This window comes from Diabrotica virgifera, chromosome 6, assembly GCF_917563875.1.
Source record: "Diabrotica virgifera virgifera chromosome 6, PGI_DIABVI_V3a".
NCBI classification, from domain to species: domain Eukaryota; kingdom Metazoa; phylum Arthropoda; class Insecta; order Coleoptera; family Chrysomelidae; genus Diabrotica; species Diabrotica virgifera.
This window is the reverse complement of record NC_065448.1, coordinates 24,676,813-24,695,511: the sequence shown is the minus strand read 5'-3', so window position 1 is coordinate 24,695,511 and position 18,699 is coordinate 24,676,813. Positions and strand designations below refer to the sequence as shown.

General features: G+C 33.5%; 1 protein-coding gene across 1 annotated transcript in view; it reads right to left on the bottom strand.

Annotated features, from left to right (window-relative positions):
- LOC114326981 (coenzyme Q-binding protein COQ10 homolog B, mitochondrial-like) overlaps positions 1-17,837 on the bottom strand; it is a 64,429-nt gene extending 46,592 nt beyond the window's left edge. Inside the window, exon 1 of the mRNA XM_050653839.1 lies at positions 17,483-17,837. Within this exon, the coding sequence (XP_050509796.1) occupies positions 17,483-17,571 (89 nt within the window). The 5' untranslated portion in view covers positions 17,572-17,837. The remainder of the gene's footprint in view (positions 1-17,482) is intronic.
- Positions 17,838-18,699: the final 862 nt, after the last annotated feature.

Genomic DNA, 18,699 nt, shown 5'->3' with positions numbered 1-18,699 from the left:
TTCAGTCTATATTGAATAGTATTTTTTACATCTCTTTTTGTTACTTGTTTAATTTGCTCACTTGGCTGTTGGATTGTTGCTAGACTTTCATAGATAGCCTCATCTTCTTCAGCACTGACAGATGATAGAGGTTGAAAAACTTCTTTAAGATATTTTCCAAATGCCTCTGCTTTTTCTTGATCTGTTCTCGACCATGAGCCATCTGGGTTTCTTAATGCTGGTATGTGTTTACTGGGTTGTTTTAATTTCCTGGTGGCCTTCCAAAGTGAATAATCGGTATCTGCTGTTGGTGTTAAATTTTGAAGATAATTTTCGATGTACGAGTTTTTGTGCTGTAGTATTGTATTTTTCAGCTGCCTTGCGGCTCTATTGTAGTTCGTTTTGTCTTGATGCTGCCTTGTGTTTTGCATATCTTTCTTAGTCTCCTCTTCTCTTTAATTTGGTTTCTTATATTAATAGGATTGTTTCTTTTATTCTATGTATCTTTACATTCTGGAGTGGCATTCCAAGCAGCTTCTTGGAGAAGTTTAGTAAATTCGTATACTGCCAATTCAAGTTCATCTTTTGTTTTGAGAGAAATATTAAGGTTTATTTTTTGATGTATTTCTTCCCTGAACTCATTCTAGTCGGTTTTATGATTGTGCAGTTTTGCTGGACGTTCCTTCTCAACAAATCTTGAATTTAGCGTCGCTATTACGGGGGTATGGTCTGAAGCAATTTCATAATTTGGTACAATATTTAGATAGCCTTCTCCAAAACCTTTGCTTACAAAGAAGTCAAGACAGTCCGGAAGTCTACTAGGGTCAGTGGGCCAGTAAGTAGGTGTGTAACTAGATAAGTGTTTGAGATGTAGTTCCTGCATTACTTGAAAGAGCTAGCTGGTGGAGAAAGTCGAGAGCCCCAACTCACATGTTTTGCATTATAGTCAGCACCGGCAAGAAATCTATTACCTAGTGAATTAAAATAATTAGTAAATGATTCTTTATTCGGTGGATAGTTTGGTGGAAGATATGCTGCTGATATTGCTACTTGTCCAAGCCAATCTTCTATAATAATACTTGCTGCCTGCAAGTGTGGCTCTTTTATGTGTTTAATCCCTTTTCGAATAATAACGGCTTCACCTGCTCTAGCATGCCTTTCAGCATCGGGGTGTGGTGCATTATAAATTATATATCCATAAAATTTAAGGTTGTGGTTGCTTGTTAAATGTGTGTCTGATATTAGCATTATGTCATTATTGTTTTCTAACAGGAAATATTGCAATTCGTTTTTATGATTTGCTAGTCCATTTGCATTCCAGAGTCCTACCTTAAGTAACTCACCCATTTATTAGTTCTCTGATTTCTTGTGTAAGTTCATTTATGGTTTTTTGCTGTTTTTCCAAAGTTTGTTGAAGAAATAAATTTTGTTGTTGCAGGTACATGTTTTGTTGATTTAGATATGAATAGATATCATTGGTAGCTATATTTTTTTATGTAGCTTGTGCATATGTTAATCCAGTTTTTGGTTGGTGCGGGCTTGACGTAGGTCTAGGGCCAATATATTGCTGCGATGCAGATGGATAAATTGATTCGGTTTTTTGGAATTCATTTTTATTATTGTTGTTAGTGTTTTTTGGAAATCTCTTATTTAATAATTCAACGTAGACTTGACATCCTTTATAATTCGCAGGATGAGAGCCCCCACATAGAATACATTTTGCTGGTTTTCCGTCTTCTTTCTTCTTTGCACATTTACGGTAGTCGTGTTCTCCAGCACACTTGACACATCTGTATTGTAGTGTACATTGATTTCGTGTATGACCATAATTTTGGCATCTTTTACATTGGACTATGGTTTGTTTCTTCCTTGGGGCTTCAAATCGAATTACTGCATTTAACAGAGGTCCTATTTTATATATATCATTGTTATTTTGCTTTTTTTCTAAATCTATGAAGAAGAGATCACGTGGTTCATTTGTTGCCCGATTTTTTACATTCATTAGGTGTTTAACGTTATGTCCTTGTTTTTTTAAGACATCTATTATATCATCTTGCGGAGTACTATGATGAAGATTCCTTAGCACAACTCTGTATAGTTTTTCCTCCGGTAATTTGTAGGTGTGCCGTACCATTTTGTTAGCATCCAGGGTTTCTTTAATTAATTTATAACTCTCAACTGTGTTTGGTTGAATTTTCATATTATTGTTCGTTAGTAATTTGTAAGTAAAATCCACTGTTGCTGATTTTATTAAGCCTAAAAGTTTTTGGACTTCTTTGGTAACTCCGTATAAAATAAATGGTGGAATTTTTTCCTTTTTGACAGGAACATCATTTTCTTTTTCTTTTTGTTCATCGTGGATTTCATTTAATGCTTCAAAATGATTATTTATTTTGACAGTATTATTTTCTTCGATGCGTGGTTTTGCCTTTACTTGGTTCGTTGGACTGTTGTTTATTCTTTTCCGTTTTCCTTTATACGATTCTACTGTTTGGAATTCATTTGGTTCGTATATTTCATAGTGTTTAATTGTATGTACATCGTCATCTTCTCCATCTTGGTTTGGCGAAGAAACTTCGATGGAGTGACTAGAAGTATTATTAATGTGTTGATTCTTTCCTATGTTGCGTATATTTCCAGTTTGAGACGATGATGTATTCTGGTATGCCGGCTGATCGGGGATTTGTCCATTTTGTATTTCTATCGGTTGCTGCTATATTGGTGGTTGGTACTGCATAAAGAACGAAGGTTGCACTTGTTGTTGCAAGCCGTATTGTAAATGTTGGTTTGGATCATTCAAATTTTGAAGCACGTTACTAGGATGTTAGGATGTATTTGAAACTGGTCAGTCAGCTGTTTCTACTAGGCCAACAATGGATGGGTGATACCTATACCATGAAAAATTTTTTTTGTGTTTGTGTAACGTGTAATGTGGCCGTTTTTCTGTTTTTACTGTTTGGGGTTGTACGGAGGACATAGCATATCCAACCAAAATTTATTTTCACAAGATGCAAATGTTAACACCTCAATTTTGTAGCGGTACTTTTTTTTAACAATTGACCATTAGCTCCGATGATGACGTTTATGTCGAAAGCGCTCAGCTAAAGAAATAAATTATTTACACACTTTGATATACTACATTTTTTATTTCCTCTATCAGTCTTTCAACTAGTATTTGAAACTGCTGGGGATATCCTTTATGCGAGTAGGGTTGATTTTGGTTTGTAGTAACGTTTGGAATAATATAATTTGCTTGGTAACCGCCACCACTGGTTCCTTGCATTTTATGGCTTATTAATTATATACACAATAAAAATGATCATTATTTTTGTTTATATTATTTAAAATAGAATTTTTATTTCTTACCTAAAATGCTGGAAGTATCACTAATTTTATTAAAGACGCGAGAAAAAGCTGTCTCACACCTCAACGGTTCGAATGAGATCAACCTTTTATCAACTTTAATTGTTTATTAGTAACATTTATTTACAGCACTGAAAAACAGAGTAAATACGGAGAGCCAACACGTCCGTTTAGTTTCGATGCTTTATACTTACTCATGAATCCATTTACTAAGGCTGAACATCAGTACACACATTCTTAATTGAATATAAATAAAAGTTATTATAGTCGGTCAGCTGTATGACGGGACAGAGCCTGTCGGTCGGCCCCAATGAATGTACAGGGTTATTCACTACATTTTGACCCCCTTGTAAACTGTTTTATTTACAGAATTAGAAAAAAATGTAAAATACAAAAGTTATTCGATTTTTTAATTATGATTATTTGACATATATATCGTACTAGTGACGTCATCCATCTGGGCGTGATGACGTAATCGACTATTTTTGAAGTGAAAACTTCTTTAGGGACGTTGTGCGATTTTTGGATAGGGGAAAAAGCATTGAATTCGCGACCGTCATTGCGACCGTCATCGCTTATGCTATATATTATTTGTATGTATACCTATATAAATTGTATAGAAGTATTTAAATTTAAAATAAATGTAAAACCTATTTTAGGATGGGACAAAAAGATTTATTTCGCGACCGTCATCTCTTCGACGAAATAAATATTGTACTTATCTATATTATGTGTATCTATACATAAATTGTATAGAAGTATTTAAATTTAAAATAAATGTAAAACCTATTTTTCGATAGGGAAAAAGGATTTATTTCGCGACCGTCATCGCGACCGTCGTCTCTTCAGCGAAATAAATTTTTTACGTATATGTATTGAAGTGAAAACTTCTTTAGGGGCGTTGTGCACTTTTTGGATGGGAAAAAGTATTAAATTGGCGACCGTCATCTCCTCGAAGAAATAAATTTTTGAAGTGAAAACTTCTTGAGGGTCGTTGTGCACTTTTTGGATGGGGAAAAAGTATTAAATTAGCGACCGTCATGCGTCATCGTTTCGACGAAATAAATTTTTGAAGTGAAAATTTCTTTAGGGACGTTGTGTAGTTTTTAGATAGGGAAAACCGTATTGAATTAGCGAACGTCATCGCTTCGGCAAAATAAATTTTTGAAGTGAAATATTCTTTTGGGGACGTTGTGCACTTTTTAGATGGGGAAGAAGTATTGAATTAGCGAACGTCATCGCGACCGTCATCGCTTCGGCGAAATAAATTTTTGAAGTCAAAACTTCTTAAGGGACGTTGTGCACTTTTTGGATAGGGAAAAATTATTAAATTTGGATGGGGAGAAAGTAATAAATAAGCGACCGTCATCGCTTCGACGAAATAAACGTTTGAAGTAAAAACTTTTTTAGGGACGTTGTGCTCTTTTTGGATGGAAAAAAGTATTAAATTATCGACCGTCATCGCTTCGAAGAAATAAATTTTTGAAGTGAAAACTTCTTTAGGGACGTTGTGCACTTTTTCGATGGAAAAAAGCATTAAATTAGCGACCGTCATCGCTTCGATAAAATCAAGTTTTGAAGTGGAAACTTCTTGAGGGACGTTGTGCACTTTTTGGATGGGGAAAAATATAAATTAGCGACCTTTATCGCTTCGACGAAATAAATTTTTGAAGTGAAAACTTCTTTAGGGACGTTGTGCACTTTTTCGATGGAAAAAAGCATTAAATTAGCGACCGTCATCGCTTCGATAAAATCAAGTTTTGCAGTGGAAACTTCTTGAGGGACGTTGTGCACTTTTTGGATGGGGAAAAATATAAATTAGCGACCGTCATCGCTTCGACGAAATAAACGTTTGAAGTAAAAACTTTTTTAGGGACGTTGTGCTCTTTTTGGATGGAAAAAAGTATTAAATTATCGACCGTCATCGCTTCGAAGAAATACATTTTTGAAGTGAAAACTTCTTTAGGGACGTTGTGCACTTTTTCGATGGAAAAAAGCATTAAATTAGCGACCGTCATCGCTTCGATAAAATCAAGTTTTGAAGTGGAAACTTCTTGAGGGACGTTGTGCACTTTTTGGATGGGGAAAAATATAAATTAGCGACCGTCATCGCTTCGACGAAATAAACGTTTGAAGTAAAAACTTTTTTAGGGACGTTGTGCTCTTTTTGGATGGAAAAAAGTATTAAATTATCGACCGTCATCGCTTCGAAGAAATACATTTTTGAAGTGAAAACTTCTTTAGGGACGTTGTGCACTTTTTCGATGGAAAAAAGCATTAAATTAGCGACCGTCATCGCTTCGATAAAATCAAGTTTTGAAGTGGAAACTTCTTGAGGGACGTTGTGCACTTTTTGGATGGGGAAAAATATAAATTAGCGACCTTTATCGCTTCGACGAAATAAATTTTTGAAGTGAAAACTTCTTTAGGAACGTTGTGCTCTTTTTGGATGGGGAAAAATTATTAAATTAGCGACCGTCATCGCTTCGACAAAATAAATATTTGAAGTTAAACTTATTTTTGGACGTTGTGCACTTTTCGATGTAAAAAGTATTAAATTAGCGACCGTCATCGCTTCGATGAAATCAATTTTTGAAGTGGAAACTTCTTGAGGGACGTTGTGCACTTTTTGAATGGGGAAAATATTATATTAGCGAAAATTCATCGCTTCGACGAAATAAATTTTTGAAGTAAAAACTTCTTGAGGGACGTTGTGCACTTTTTGGATAAGGAAAAATTATTAAATTAGCGACCGTCATCGCTTCGACGAAATAAATTTTTTAAATGAAAACTTTTATAGGGACGTTGTGCACTTTTTTATGGAGGAAAAGTATTGAATTAGGGCCGTAATCGCTTCGACGAAATAAATATTTGAAGTGAAAACTTCTCGAGGGACGTTGTGCACTTTTTGGATGGGAAAAAATAGTAAATTAGCGACCGTTATCGCTTCAACGAAATAAATTTTTGAATTTAAAATTTCTTTAGGGACGTTGTGCACTTCTTGGATGGGGAAAAGTATTGAATTTGCGACCGTCATCACTTCGCTGAAATAAATTTTGTACATATATAAATTATGTGTATGTATACATAAATAGCATAGGGCATACGCATCGCGTATATCGTCAACGAATTCTACAATTTACAATTCACGTCCCATCTGCTCAGCGCGGTAAAGTTCCAACGAGACTTTAGGGTTCGGCTGTATTTTCGTTTTGCAACGAAATTGAAAATGGTTATTCATTTCTGATTTACATTTACTCTGATTGGAGTACGAAGGGAACCATTCTCGTTGGAACTTTACCGCGCTGAGCAGATGGGACGTGAATTGTAAATTGTAGAATTCCCTCATCTTCCTTAGTCTCAGCATCCGTATGGCTTGCATATTGTAGAAACCTCGGAGGTGTAACCAGAGAAGGTTCCCATTGTTTTTATTCTGGTGGGGTGTAGAATAGCATTATGTTGTTTTATATGCCATTAGAGTGAAAACTTAGTCTTGTTGTAGCAGTTGCCGCTAGGGCATCTATACCCCAGGCTGTGGGTGAAAAAACGTGATATAATTCAGGAATTTTTGAAACCTATCAGGTGTTGTAAAGGACGATGCAAGGAATAACTTCTACTAAAATGTAACCAAAAATATTGTGCGCTTTTTTTTTAATTGCGATTTTCATTTGTTAAATTTGCAATTTTTATTGATTTTTAATTTTGTAGCTTAGGATATTGATTTTAGAGAAAAACTTTTAAATAGAAAGTTGTAGTAAATTGAAAAACCTACAATTTGAGCTATGGTAAGTTTAATTTCGTTAATTGGTTATTGCAAAACAGCCTGCGAAAGGTCCAAAATGGCCGTTTTTTACAATTGCATTATTTATTGTACAAATAATTTTTTTTTTATTTTTTAAAGCTTTTAAATGAAGATCTTTCAATTCCAAACATAAAAAAAATTGTAAAGCCAGATTAACGAATTTGTTGCTTAGATATTATAAATTGTTTATCCCAAGAGGTAAAATGTCGAAGGCTATAACTTTTTGAAAAAAAATCGTAGAAAGTTGATGAAACATCCAATCTCCTTCGAAAGAGTTATGTTTTCCTATTCTGATGTAAATAAATGCGTAAAACCTTTTTAAACCTCTAATTTTTGGATTTGAAAATAAGGGGGCAAATTTCGTTATAAACATTTAGAGCTGAAGCGGCCCTGTACATCCTATGAGTTTTTAACTTACATATTATTGTTGCTGAAGATGAAACGAAGGTTTATAAAAAAATAAAAAATTTCTACGACCAACTGAAGCCGAGATAATTTTTGGGTTTGCAAATAAGGAGGCAAATTTCGTTATAAACATTTAGAGCTGAAGCGGCCCTGTATATCCTATGAGTTTCTAACTTACAGATTATTGTTGCTAAAGACGAAACGAAGATTTATAAAAAAATTAAAATTTTCTACAACCAACTGAAGCCGAGATAATTGTTTTTTTTTCTTAAATCATAGTGCCTTTATTTATAACAATTAAGAAATTATTTTACAGTCATTGACTAAAGAAAGACTTATATTATCTTAAAATAAAAATTATTATAAAATATAATTATATTTAATTATTAAAAATTATTTTTTAAATCGGTGCTTTTGCAAGCGGCCGAATTTTGCAAATCGCCCGGCTCGCTTCAAATCCGCGCGCTCGGAAAATTTTTACGTAACTTGTATTAAGGAGGGGGTATGGTTTGAAATCAACATATCAAACACATTTTTGTGAATTTTTTTCGAAATTATGGTAGAATTATTTTATTTTTAAATTAAATAATCACATTAAGTACAAATCAAAGAATATTTAAGAAAAAATTCAATCCAAAATATTGAAAAATAAGCCATTGGAAACAAATTTTGGCAGGCAGCTCAAAAAAAAATGGATTTTGCGGTGGACATCAGAACTCATCACTGGATTATACGAACCAAAAAATTCAAAAAGATTTTATTAGCTTATGAGTTTCACAAGGTAACAACGTCGAGTTTTTTTTATTTGTAATGCTTTTTGAATTTTTGGTATCACTCAAAATTCAAAAATACGAAATTTTTGATAAAAATTTTGTGAAAACCAACAGATTTAATATTGTTGAACAAAAAATAAGCACAAAACGAAAAATATATCGACGTTGTTACCTCACGAAATGTCTAAAGAAAATCTTTGCAAAATATCAGGTAGATCGGCCGAGTAGTTTTTCAGTTACAATGTCCACCGCATTTGAAAAAGCAGTTTTGAGAAAAATGCGTTTAAAGTTTTGACAACTGCATCTTCATCTTCTTATTTGTCTGCCAAATCGTAAAGTGATGAACATTGGAATATGTTTTTTAAATTGGGGAGTAATCTACAAAAGAGAAGGCGAACAGTTGTTTAACGTTTCTCACTACGCTCCGGCGTGCTGGCGCGAAGCCGCGGCAAAGCGAGTCGAAGGTAGGGATATTCAACATCCTGTATCTCTGGTAATTTTACTCCGAATATTTTGAAATTTTCAGAGAGTATTATTGAAAGTATGCACTTTTATTTGAAATAATAAAAAAATTTAAATATTTCAAACCATACCCCCTCCTTAAATGACAGAAAACAATTTAATAATATTACCATTATAATATACAGTCTATTTACCACTGTATTTGTTTTTCTTTATAAACTTTTATATGTAAAATCCAAAAAGAATAGTCACTACAAGAAGAAAAAGTTTTATGTATATTATAGTAAGAAGTAACATTATTATTATTATACAGTCGAACCCGCTTATTGGAATAGCCTTCGTACCAATCAAAAGTATTCCTATAACCGGGATATTCTAATAACCGATCATTGGTCGCTAGTAGAAACGTTTCGGGACCTCAAATTTCTATTCCTTAAACCGGGATATTCCTTTAAGAGGTATTCTAATAAGCGGGTTTGACTGTATTTATATAACAATGAAAAAATTAAAAATATAGTTATATATTTCATATATATTATTGTGTTTTCAATTTATCAATCAAAAGCAAAATGAAAATTAAATTAATTTTTTTTTAAATAACGCGGGCACATAAATTTGATACACCCTGTATATTGAGCTGTAAATATTTATTAGAATTTAGTTTGGATGTAAGTGGTTTTCTTTTTTAATGAGCTTTCCGATGAACCATTAAAGACTTTTGTGAATAATTAAAGTGAAAAGGACGATGTATTTAGATTTAAAATGGAAATAGATTGTTTATTACGAGAACTATAGAACCCACAGGTAGATGTAATTATCACTTTCTAGAAAAGGTGGTTTAAAAGAAAGTTTGGAATTTTAATATTTGTTTCAACCGGAGTGAATGTTGTAGAGTTTCCCCGAAAATAATTAAGGATGGTCGGAATAATTTTGAAAATGACTGTTTGTTTGTCGAATGGAAAAGATTGTTTCTGATTCTTGGCAAGTTGGAAGGGGAAAAGTGGATTGGATGATTGAGAGAGTTTGAAAAAGAAGTCAGTATGTTATTTGGCAGCGCTGAGGAGCGGTCGACGTTTTGGTGGATAAGTAGTTAGCAAATACCAGTGGTTGTTTGATAGTGGAGAATAGTGTTGAAAAGTGGAACGAGAGACAGATCAAATTGAGACGAAATACCTCTTTGATTCTGTATTATTGTGAGAAGGAGAGCAGAGAATTTTTGGAGTTTTGTTTGAATCGAGTACGTGTCAAAAGAGGTCCGGCTTGTTGGAGAATTGGTGCTGGTATGCTGATAGTTTTGAAGCTGGAGAACGGAGAGGGCTTTGATGAGTAGCCTTTAACATAGTCAACGAGGGAGAGCTGTTTTGGGTCACGAGAAGACATCAGAGTGAGTGAAGCAAAAGGTCAGTCAACTTATGTGAAAGATATTTTTATGTTCGGAAACTAAAATTTTGAGTAAAAGGCATATGAATTAAAATTCCAATATTTCTAAAAGTAAATAGGAAGTATAGCTAATCTTGCGAATACATAAATTTGTTTTGTTTAGTTTGTTTTACCAAAGTCATCGGGAACAAACCGATAAATTGTTTTTTTAACTATAATAAATTTAAGTGGTAAAGATTTTAGATTTGATAGATTTTAGAGTATTGATTTTGACAAATAAAAGACAATTCTGTATGTTTATTTTAATATTTTGCTTTATGTCTTTTCCCTATTTTATCCCGATTAGGATCAACTAAGAGATACTGAACCCACGAGAGAAGATAAGTATATAACGTGAGATAATTTAGATTTTTTTTAATAGTATAAAAAGGCACCCTGAGATTTTTTATTCATTTTTATGTATGATTTGCGACAATAAAATAATTAATCAGATAAATAATAATTAATATAAAATTAATAAAAAGCAGATCATAACAATATATATCATTTTTGTAATATTATTTCTTCAGAAATGAAATTTCACATATAAAAGTTTATCAAGAAAAACAAATACAGTGGTAAATATATTGTATATAATAACGGTAATATTATTAAATTGTTTTCTGTCAAAATTTAATACAAGTTACGTGAAAATTTTCCGACCGCGCGGATTTGAAGCGAGCCGGGCGATTTGCAAAATTCGGCCGCTCGCAAAAGCACCAATTTTAAAAATAATTTTTAATAATTAAATTTAATTATATTTTATAATAATTTTTATTTTAAGATAATATAAGTCTTTCTTTAGTCAATGACTGTAAAATAATTTCTTAATTGTTATAAATAAAGGCACTACGACTTAAGAAAAAAAAACAATTATCTCGGCTTCAGTTGGTTGTAGAAAATTTTTACTTTTTTATAAATCTTCGTTTTGTCTTCAGCAACAATAATCTGTAAGTTAGAAACTCCTATGATGTACAGGGCCGCTACAGCTCTAAATGTTTATAACGAAATTTGCCCCCTTATTTGCAAACCCAAAAATTATCTCGGCTTCAGTTGGTCGTAGAAATTTTTAATTTTTTTTTAAATCTCTGTTTCATCTTTAGCAACAATAATCTGTAAGTTAAAAACTCATAGGATGTACAGGGCTGCTTCAGCTCTAAATGTTTATAACGAAATTTGCCCCCTTATTTTCAAACCCAAAAATTAGAGGTTTAAAAATGTTTTACGCATTTATTTACATCAGAATATGAAAATATAAATCTTTCGAAGGAGATTGGTTGTTTCACTAACTTTCTACGATTTTTTTTCAAAAAGTTATAGCCTTCGACATTTGACCTCTTGTGATAAACAATTTATAATATCTAAGCAACAAATTCGTTAATCTGGCTTTACAATTTTTTTTTTGTTTGGAATTGAAAGATCTTCATTTTAAAGCTTTAAAAAATAAAAAAAAAATATTTGTACAATAAATAATGCAATTGTAAAAAACGGCCATTTTGGACCTTTCGCAGGCTGTTTTGCAATAACCAATCAACGAAATTAAACTTACCATAGCTCAAATTGTAGGTTTTTTAATTTACTACAACTTTCTATTAAAAAGTTTTTCTCTAAAATCAATATCCTAAGCTACAAAATTAAAAATCAATAAAAATTGCAAATTTAACAAATGAAAATCGCAATTAAAAAAAAGCGCACAATATTTTTGGTTACATTTCAGTAGAAGTTATTCCTGGCTTCGTCCTTTACAACACCTGATAGGTTTCAAAAATTCCTGAATTATATCCTGAAATCGACCTATTTTTCACCCACAGCCTGGGGTACTATGCCATTTCGTTCGTTGCAATCCGGGACTGCACGCTGGGGTTTTGTTTTGGTTGGATCAGGGAGAGCAGCATATGTGCCTCCTGATGAGAGACTAATAAGTTTCGAAACCGGTAGAGGTGCTTGATGCACCACTCTCTCATTGGACTAGAATATGGTTCGGCTGTATTTTCGTTTTGCAACGAAACTGAAAATGGTTATTCATTTTTGATTTACATTTACTCTGATTGGAGTACGAAGGGAACCATTCTCGTTGGAACTTTACCGCGCTGAGCAGATGGGACGTGAATTGTAAATTGTAGAATTCCCTCATCTTCCTTAGTCTCAGCATCCGTATGGCTTGCATATTGTAGAAGCCTCGGAGGTGTAACCAGAGAAGGTTCCCATTGTTTTCATTCTGGTGGGGTGTAGAATAGCATTATGTTGTTTTATATGCCATTAGAGTGAAAACTTAGTCTTGTTGTAGCAGTTGCCGCTAGGGCATCTATGCCATTTCGTTCGTTGCAATCCGGGACTGCACGCTGGGGTTTTGTTTTGGTTGGATCAGGGAGAGCAGTATATGTGCCTCCTGATGAGAGACTAATAAGTTTCGAAACCGGTAGAGGTGCTTGATGCACTCTCTGATTGGACTAGAATATGGTTCGACTGTATTTTCGTTTTGCAACGAAACTGAAAATGGTTATTCATTTTTTATTTACATTTACTCTGATTGGAGTACGAAGGGAACCATTCTCGTTGGAACTTTACCTCGCTGGTTCTCTATCACTGATCTTAGACGCTTCTCTATAATTCTCGTGTATACCTTGAAGGCGACCGATGACAAGCATATTGCTCTATAATTCTCGCATTCATTATGTTGTCCTTTTTTGTATATTGGTAGAACTATGTTCTTCTTCCAGTCATCTGGGATTTTCTCTGTACTCCATGCTTCCTTGCATATCTGTAATAGCCAGTCCTCTCCTTTTTCACCTATCCATTTTATCATTTCTGGATCTATTTGGTCCTCTCCTGCCGCTTTTCCAAGTTTAATATTGTTTATAGCTTCTTCCAGTTCTTCCTTCCTTATACTCTCTGGTTCCTCTTCCTCCTCCAGTTCTGGTCTATTTCTTCCTGCTTCATATCTTTCTACTTCTTCGTGTTTGAATTTATCTTCGTAGTATTGTTTCCATACTTCTACTATTTCTGTAGTCTCTATTTTCAATTGGTTATTTAACATTCTTTTTTAAATACTTAATAATATTATAAAAATAAAAATTAATATTCATTTTACAATTTCGGCTTATTCTGTATCAATCACTTTTGTGTGTTATTTATTTTAAATAAGAATAAAAAACCGCTAAACGCCGTAAAAATGAGTGGCGGATAAAATATTCCAGCTACAAAAGATCTGATATGAATGTTACGTGGCGCGAAAATGGATTTTCATTTGATGCAAAACAAAATTTTAGTTTTATTTTAAAATATTTTTCCATAATATTTGCTAAATTTGAAGTAAACGCGGCACAAAAGAGTAACTTTGATACAGTTTGAATTTTGAAACTCTTATGGAAAAATATTTTAAAATGAAACTAAAATTTTGTTTTGCATCAAATGAAAATCCATTTTCGCGCCACGTAACATTCATATCAGATCTTTTGTAGCTGGAATATTTTATGCGCCACTCATTTTTACGGCGTTTAGCGGTTTTTTATTCTTATATCAGGAGTTTTTCAAAGGTATTTATAAATTAAATGTATGAAGTTGAATGCAATGTTCCTCTATTACACGTCAAGCGTTATAAATTGTCACCTTTGTTGCATTATCTCCCAAATGATCTAGTGTCCATCGAATGTACACTAGATTTTTTTCTATTCGAAATAGATTGAACAAAAAATATATTGAGATGGCCGGTAAATGAAGTCGGATTGCCCGTTGCCAGATCAAATTTAGCGTCGTAACCACTACAACTACATAAACCATTTGGGGAATAATCGTTAATTGGAGTACACCTTTGTATCTTAATAACTTCTAAACGGCTTAACCGATTTTGATCAGTAAACATGAGTTTGAAACGTATTAACCAGTAGTATCTGAAGGATGTAAGGTCAAGTAACGAGCGATCCACAATTATTGGGATCAAAGCTATCCGTGCAAAAAATTACGTATGTCTTGTTTTAATTTGAATTTATATCATTGGTTTATCAATTAATTTTGATTAACATTTTAAAACATAAAAAATCAGTCAAAACCAGAACTTTAATCAAAAATAAAAAGAATTAAAGAAATTATAGGTAACAATAATAAATAAAATCAAACAAGATCTATACATAACCTTACTTTTCTTGTTAAGTTGACGTACACTGCAAAGTTGACGTAAACTGGAAAGTATATCTAAATTAAGAATAGACATGTTATAATGAATTAAAAATAGACAAAGCTATCTCTGTCGTTCAGAGCCACCTATGGTGACAATAATTTTGGATCACACGTTATGATAACTGAAGCTATTACAGGAATTATTGAGCTTTCGAAACCGTTTTTCCCACAGGAAATAGATTTTATCATATTTATGAAGCCTATAACCTAAAAATTCGAATTTTCCCGGATATGAGGTATACATCGTTAGATTCGTCTTGAGTCCTTCTACAAAAGCTAAGTTATTGGAGCAATTCGTACGTTGAAATGTTGAGTAATTGTCGAAAAACCAAAATTTTCAAAGTTTAGTTTTTCAGTTTTTCGGCTATACTGAGCCGTGTATATGACTGATCCTGACGGCTTAGACACCATTTGAAAGCTTAAGTCAACACTATTAATTTGATCTATTTGCGGTTCTCCTGCCTCTTCTTTATCCGAATATATATACCCCCAAAAAAAATATGCCGTTTTGTACCTACCAAGTCCTATAGCTGGTTTATGGGTCGTCAAAAGTAACAAACAACACCGGTTCTAAATCGGCCCTGACCCCCTCTTTAAACACAGAGAAAAATATCAAATCTGTTTAACTTTCAAACTCACATACATACATATCCACAAACATTTTCCCTTTTTTAAATAAAAATTGAGTCACATTTCTAAGCTCTATAACTTTTGAATGGTATAACCGATTTTCAAAATTAGACATGCGTTGGAAAGGTAATGATCAGTTCTATTAGAAGCCGTAAAGGTTGTACAAATTTTTAAACTTTTTGGGAGTTTTGGTGACGAGAACGAAAAAGAGGCCCTAAATAGGAAGGGCCGTAAAATCTACACCCTTGGACCAAAATCGATGGTTGACATATAAATGGGTGAGTCTTTTCTGAACTTTAAGATGGGAGTTGGCCCAATTTTCAACTCAGTCAGATTTAGAAAATCGAAAATTTTGTGTATATATAGTGTGACGTGTAGGGTGGTGTGGGTGTGCGCCACTGGCGAGAACTACCGTTCTCTGGTAATGTTCAAAATTAGACATGCGTTGGAAAGGTAATGATCAGTACTGTTAGAAGCCGCAAAAGTCGGACTTAAATTTTCGAAGTTTCTGGGAGTTTTGGGGACCAGAACGAAAAACAGACCCTAAATAGGAAGGGCCGTAAAATCGACACCCTTGGACCAAAATGGATGGTTGACATATGAATGGGTGAGTCTTTTTTTGAACTTGAAGATGGGAGTTAACAAAATTTTCAATTCAGTCAGATTTAGAAAATTGAAAATTTCGTATATATAATAGTGTCGCGTGTAGGGGGGTGTATTTCTGCGCCACTGGCGAGAACTGCCGTTATCTGGTAATCTTTCCGATATGAAACTAACAGCTTCGGTAACTAATAAATCGAAAACTATTAATTTTATCAAAAAAATGTATAATGAATATTTTTTGCTTATGATTAATATTTTTACCAGCATTTGTGGTCAAAATATAAAAAAAAATTTCCACACTCGAGATGAGATGGCAACCACCCCATGGTAAAAGCGTCTTTCGGCATCATATAGATTTTGATCCTTGGACTATGCACTACTTATTGTCAAATTTTTAAGCAAATCGATCCATTCTGTAAAAATTGCGAAGTGAAAAATTTCAGTTCCTGGACTAATTCTACTTTTGGAGCTCTATAACTTCTGAACGGCTTACCTGATGTTGATCACTAAACATGAATTTGAAACGTATTGACAAGTAGTATCTGATGCATCCAAGATCGAGTATGATAACTGAACATATTACAGGAATTATTGAGCTTGAAAAACCGTTTTTTCCCATAAGAAATAGATTTGATCATACTTATGAAGCCTATAACTTAAAAATTCGAATTTTCCCAGATAAAAGGTATACACCGTTAGACGCGTCCTGAGTTCTTCTACAAACGCTCAGTTATTGGCGAAATTCGTAGGTTGAAATTTTGAGTAATTGTCGAAAAACCAAAATTTTCAAAGTTTAATTTTTCAGTTTTTTGGCTATGGTGAGTACTGCGTATATCTCAGCTTGATCGATTAAACGCCATTTGAAAGCTTAACTCAACCCTATTGACTCGGTGTGTTTGCGGTTTTCCTGTCTTTCTTTGAACCTAAGATATATACGCCCAAAAAATATGCTATTTTGTATTTACCTAGTCCTCTAGCTAACTTACGGGTAGTCAGAAGTCAAAAATTAGACCGGTTCTGAATCGGCCCTCACACCCTCTTGAAACACAGAAAAAAAAATTCAGATCGGTTTAACTTTTCCACACACATACATACATACATACATACATACATATCCACAAACATTTTCCATTTTTTAAATAAAAATTGAGTAATATTTCTGAGCTCGATAACTTTTGAATGGTATAACCGATTTTCAAAATTAAACATGCGTTGGAAAGGTAATGATCTATGCTATCAGTAGCGGCAAAGGTCGGGCTTAAATTTTTGAAATTTTTGGGAGTTTTGGGGACGAGAACGAAAAACAGGCTTTAAATGGAAAGGGCCGTAAAATCCACACCCTTGGACCAAAATGGAGAAGTAACATATGGATGGACGAGTCTTTTCCTAAACTTCAATATGGGATTTGGCCCAATTTTCAATTCAGTCAGGTTTAGAAAATCGAAAATTTCGTGTATATATAGTGTCGCTTGTAGGGGTGTTGTGCGCCACTGGTGAGAACTGCCGTTCTCTGTGGATTATTTTAAAAATATATAAGGCTTTATTGAAAGTTAAAAAATAGTTTATTGGCAAAACAAATTGTGTTGTGGCCGCGCGTAAAATAATTTAAAAAATTTACTGAAAGTTAATAGTTTTCGAGATTTAAGCAAAAAAGCGAGAAAAAGCAGAAATTTGACGCTTTTTTTCAATGTTCCAGCATGAAATTTTGTCCGCAAACCTAATATTCGGATTCAGTAGCCCAATATACATATCTATACAGGCTCGCGCCGTATTCAAAAGGCGCCGTTAGGAGCCGAAAAAATTTTTTACAATACCGAAATTACCAGAAATATTAGCAATATTTTATTATATTGTAAAATTTAAAACTTACCAATCGTAGGTAGGTATATAAATGGCAGTAAGTATTACTTTGATCCCATAATTGTACGAACCCTTATTTCCTTTATTAAACTGAACCATACTGTTTTGTTCTCTGATGGTGTAATCGTTGTTTTTTGTAAATATTTATAGTATTCTTAATAATTTATCGGTAGGTATATTACTTTCCTAAACACATAACAAATAGTTTGTAGATAATCGTTCCGTGCATGACTGACGCAACACCTAGCTTCACGAGAACCTCGATTTTTGACCCTTCGCTTCGTTATCGATCATTCGCTATCTGTACACTAAACAGATACGAAGCGAATACGTTCGATAATGAAGCGAAGGGTCAAAAATCTAGGTCCTGACCTTTTTAGATCTCACAAATTGACGTTAAGCATATGATAAATAGATAACATTTTTTATTTACCATTTTTTATAAAATTTGTTATACCAACAATGTTAATGACATTACAAAGATAGCTCCAATAATGTCATTTTTGCCACTACTCACGCTGACATCGTTTCTAGGTACCGTACCCCCACCATGGTCACGCACGGAGCGAATACCGAATACCGATTCTAGTCCATTCGCTTACAATAAAATATTGCAAAACTTCCGGATTTTAAAGAACGGCTTGGCTTGACATGAAGTTTGGCATAGGTACACATAGCTAACCTGCCAAATAAAAAAGTGATATTGTTTTGATATGTGCTTTTGCCCTAGGGGTGAGTTTCACCCCTTCTCGGGTGTGAAAAAGTATACGTTTAAAACAAGTCCGGAAATTAATAAACTGACAAATTCTAAGCAACTTTTGTTGTATAGAATTTTTTCACTAAGTCAATACTTTTCGAGTTATTTGCGAGTGCATATGTCCATTTTTCAACAAACAAAAACATCTTTAGAAACCTACGAAAAGCACTTTTCGGGGAAAACTCATCATAACTTGTTTATTTTTGTTTTTTAAAAAAGGTTCTACCATTAAAAGTAAGCAAGTTACACTCAAAATAAAGTTGGTCCCTTTTTTGGTAAAAAAATCGTGAAAATCACCACCTAATTAGCATCCTAAATGAAATTAACTGTTACCGCTTCACAAGTTACTTTACTTATGTATTATTTCTATTATCTGTAAGTTTCGTCGGTTCAAAGTGCTTATTTTTAAAAGGGCTGTAGTTGAAACGGCTTGAACGAGTCCCTAATCACGAGAGTATGCAAATTTTGAA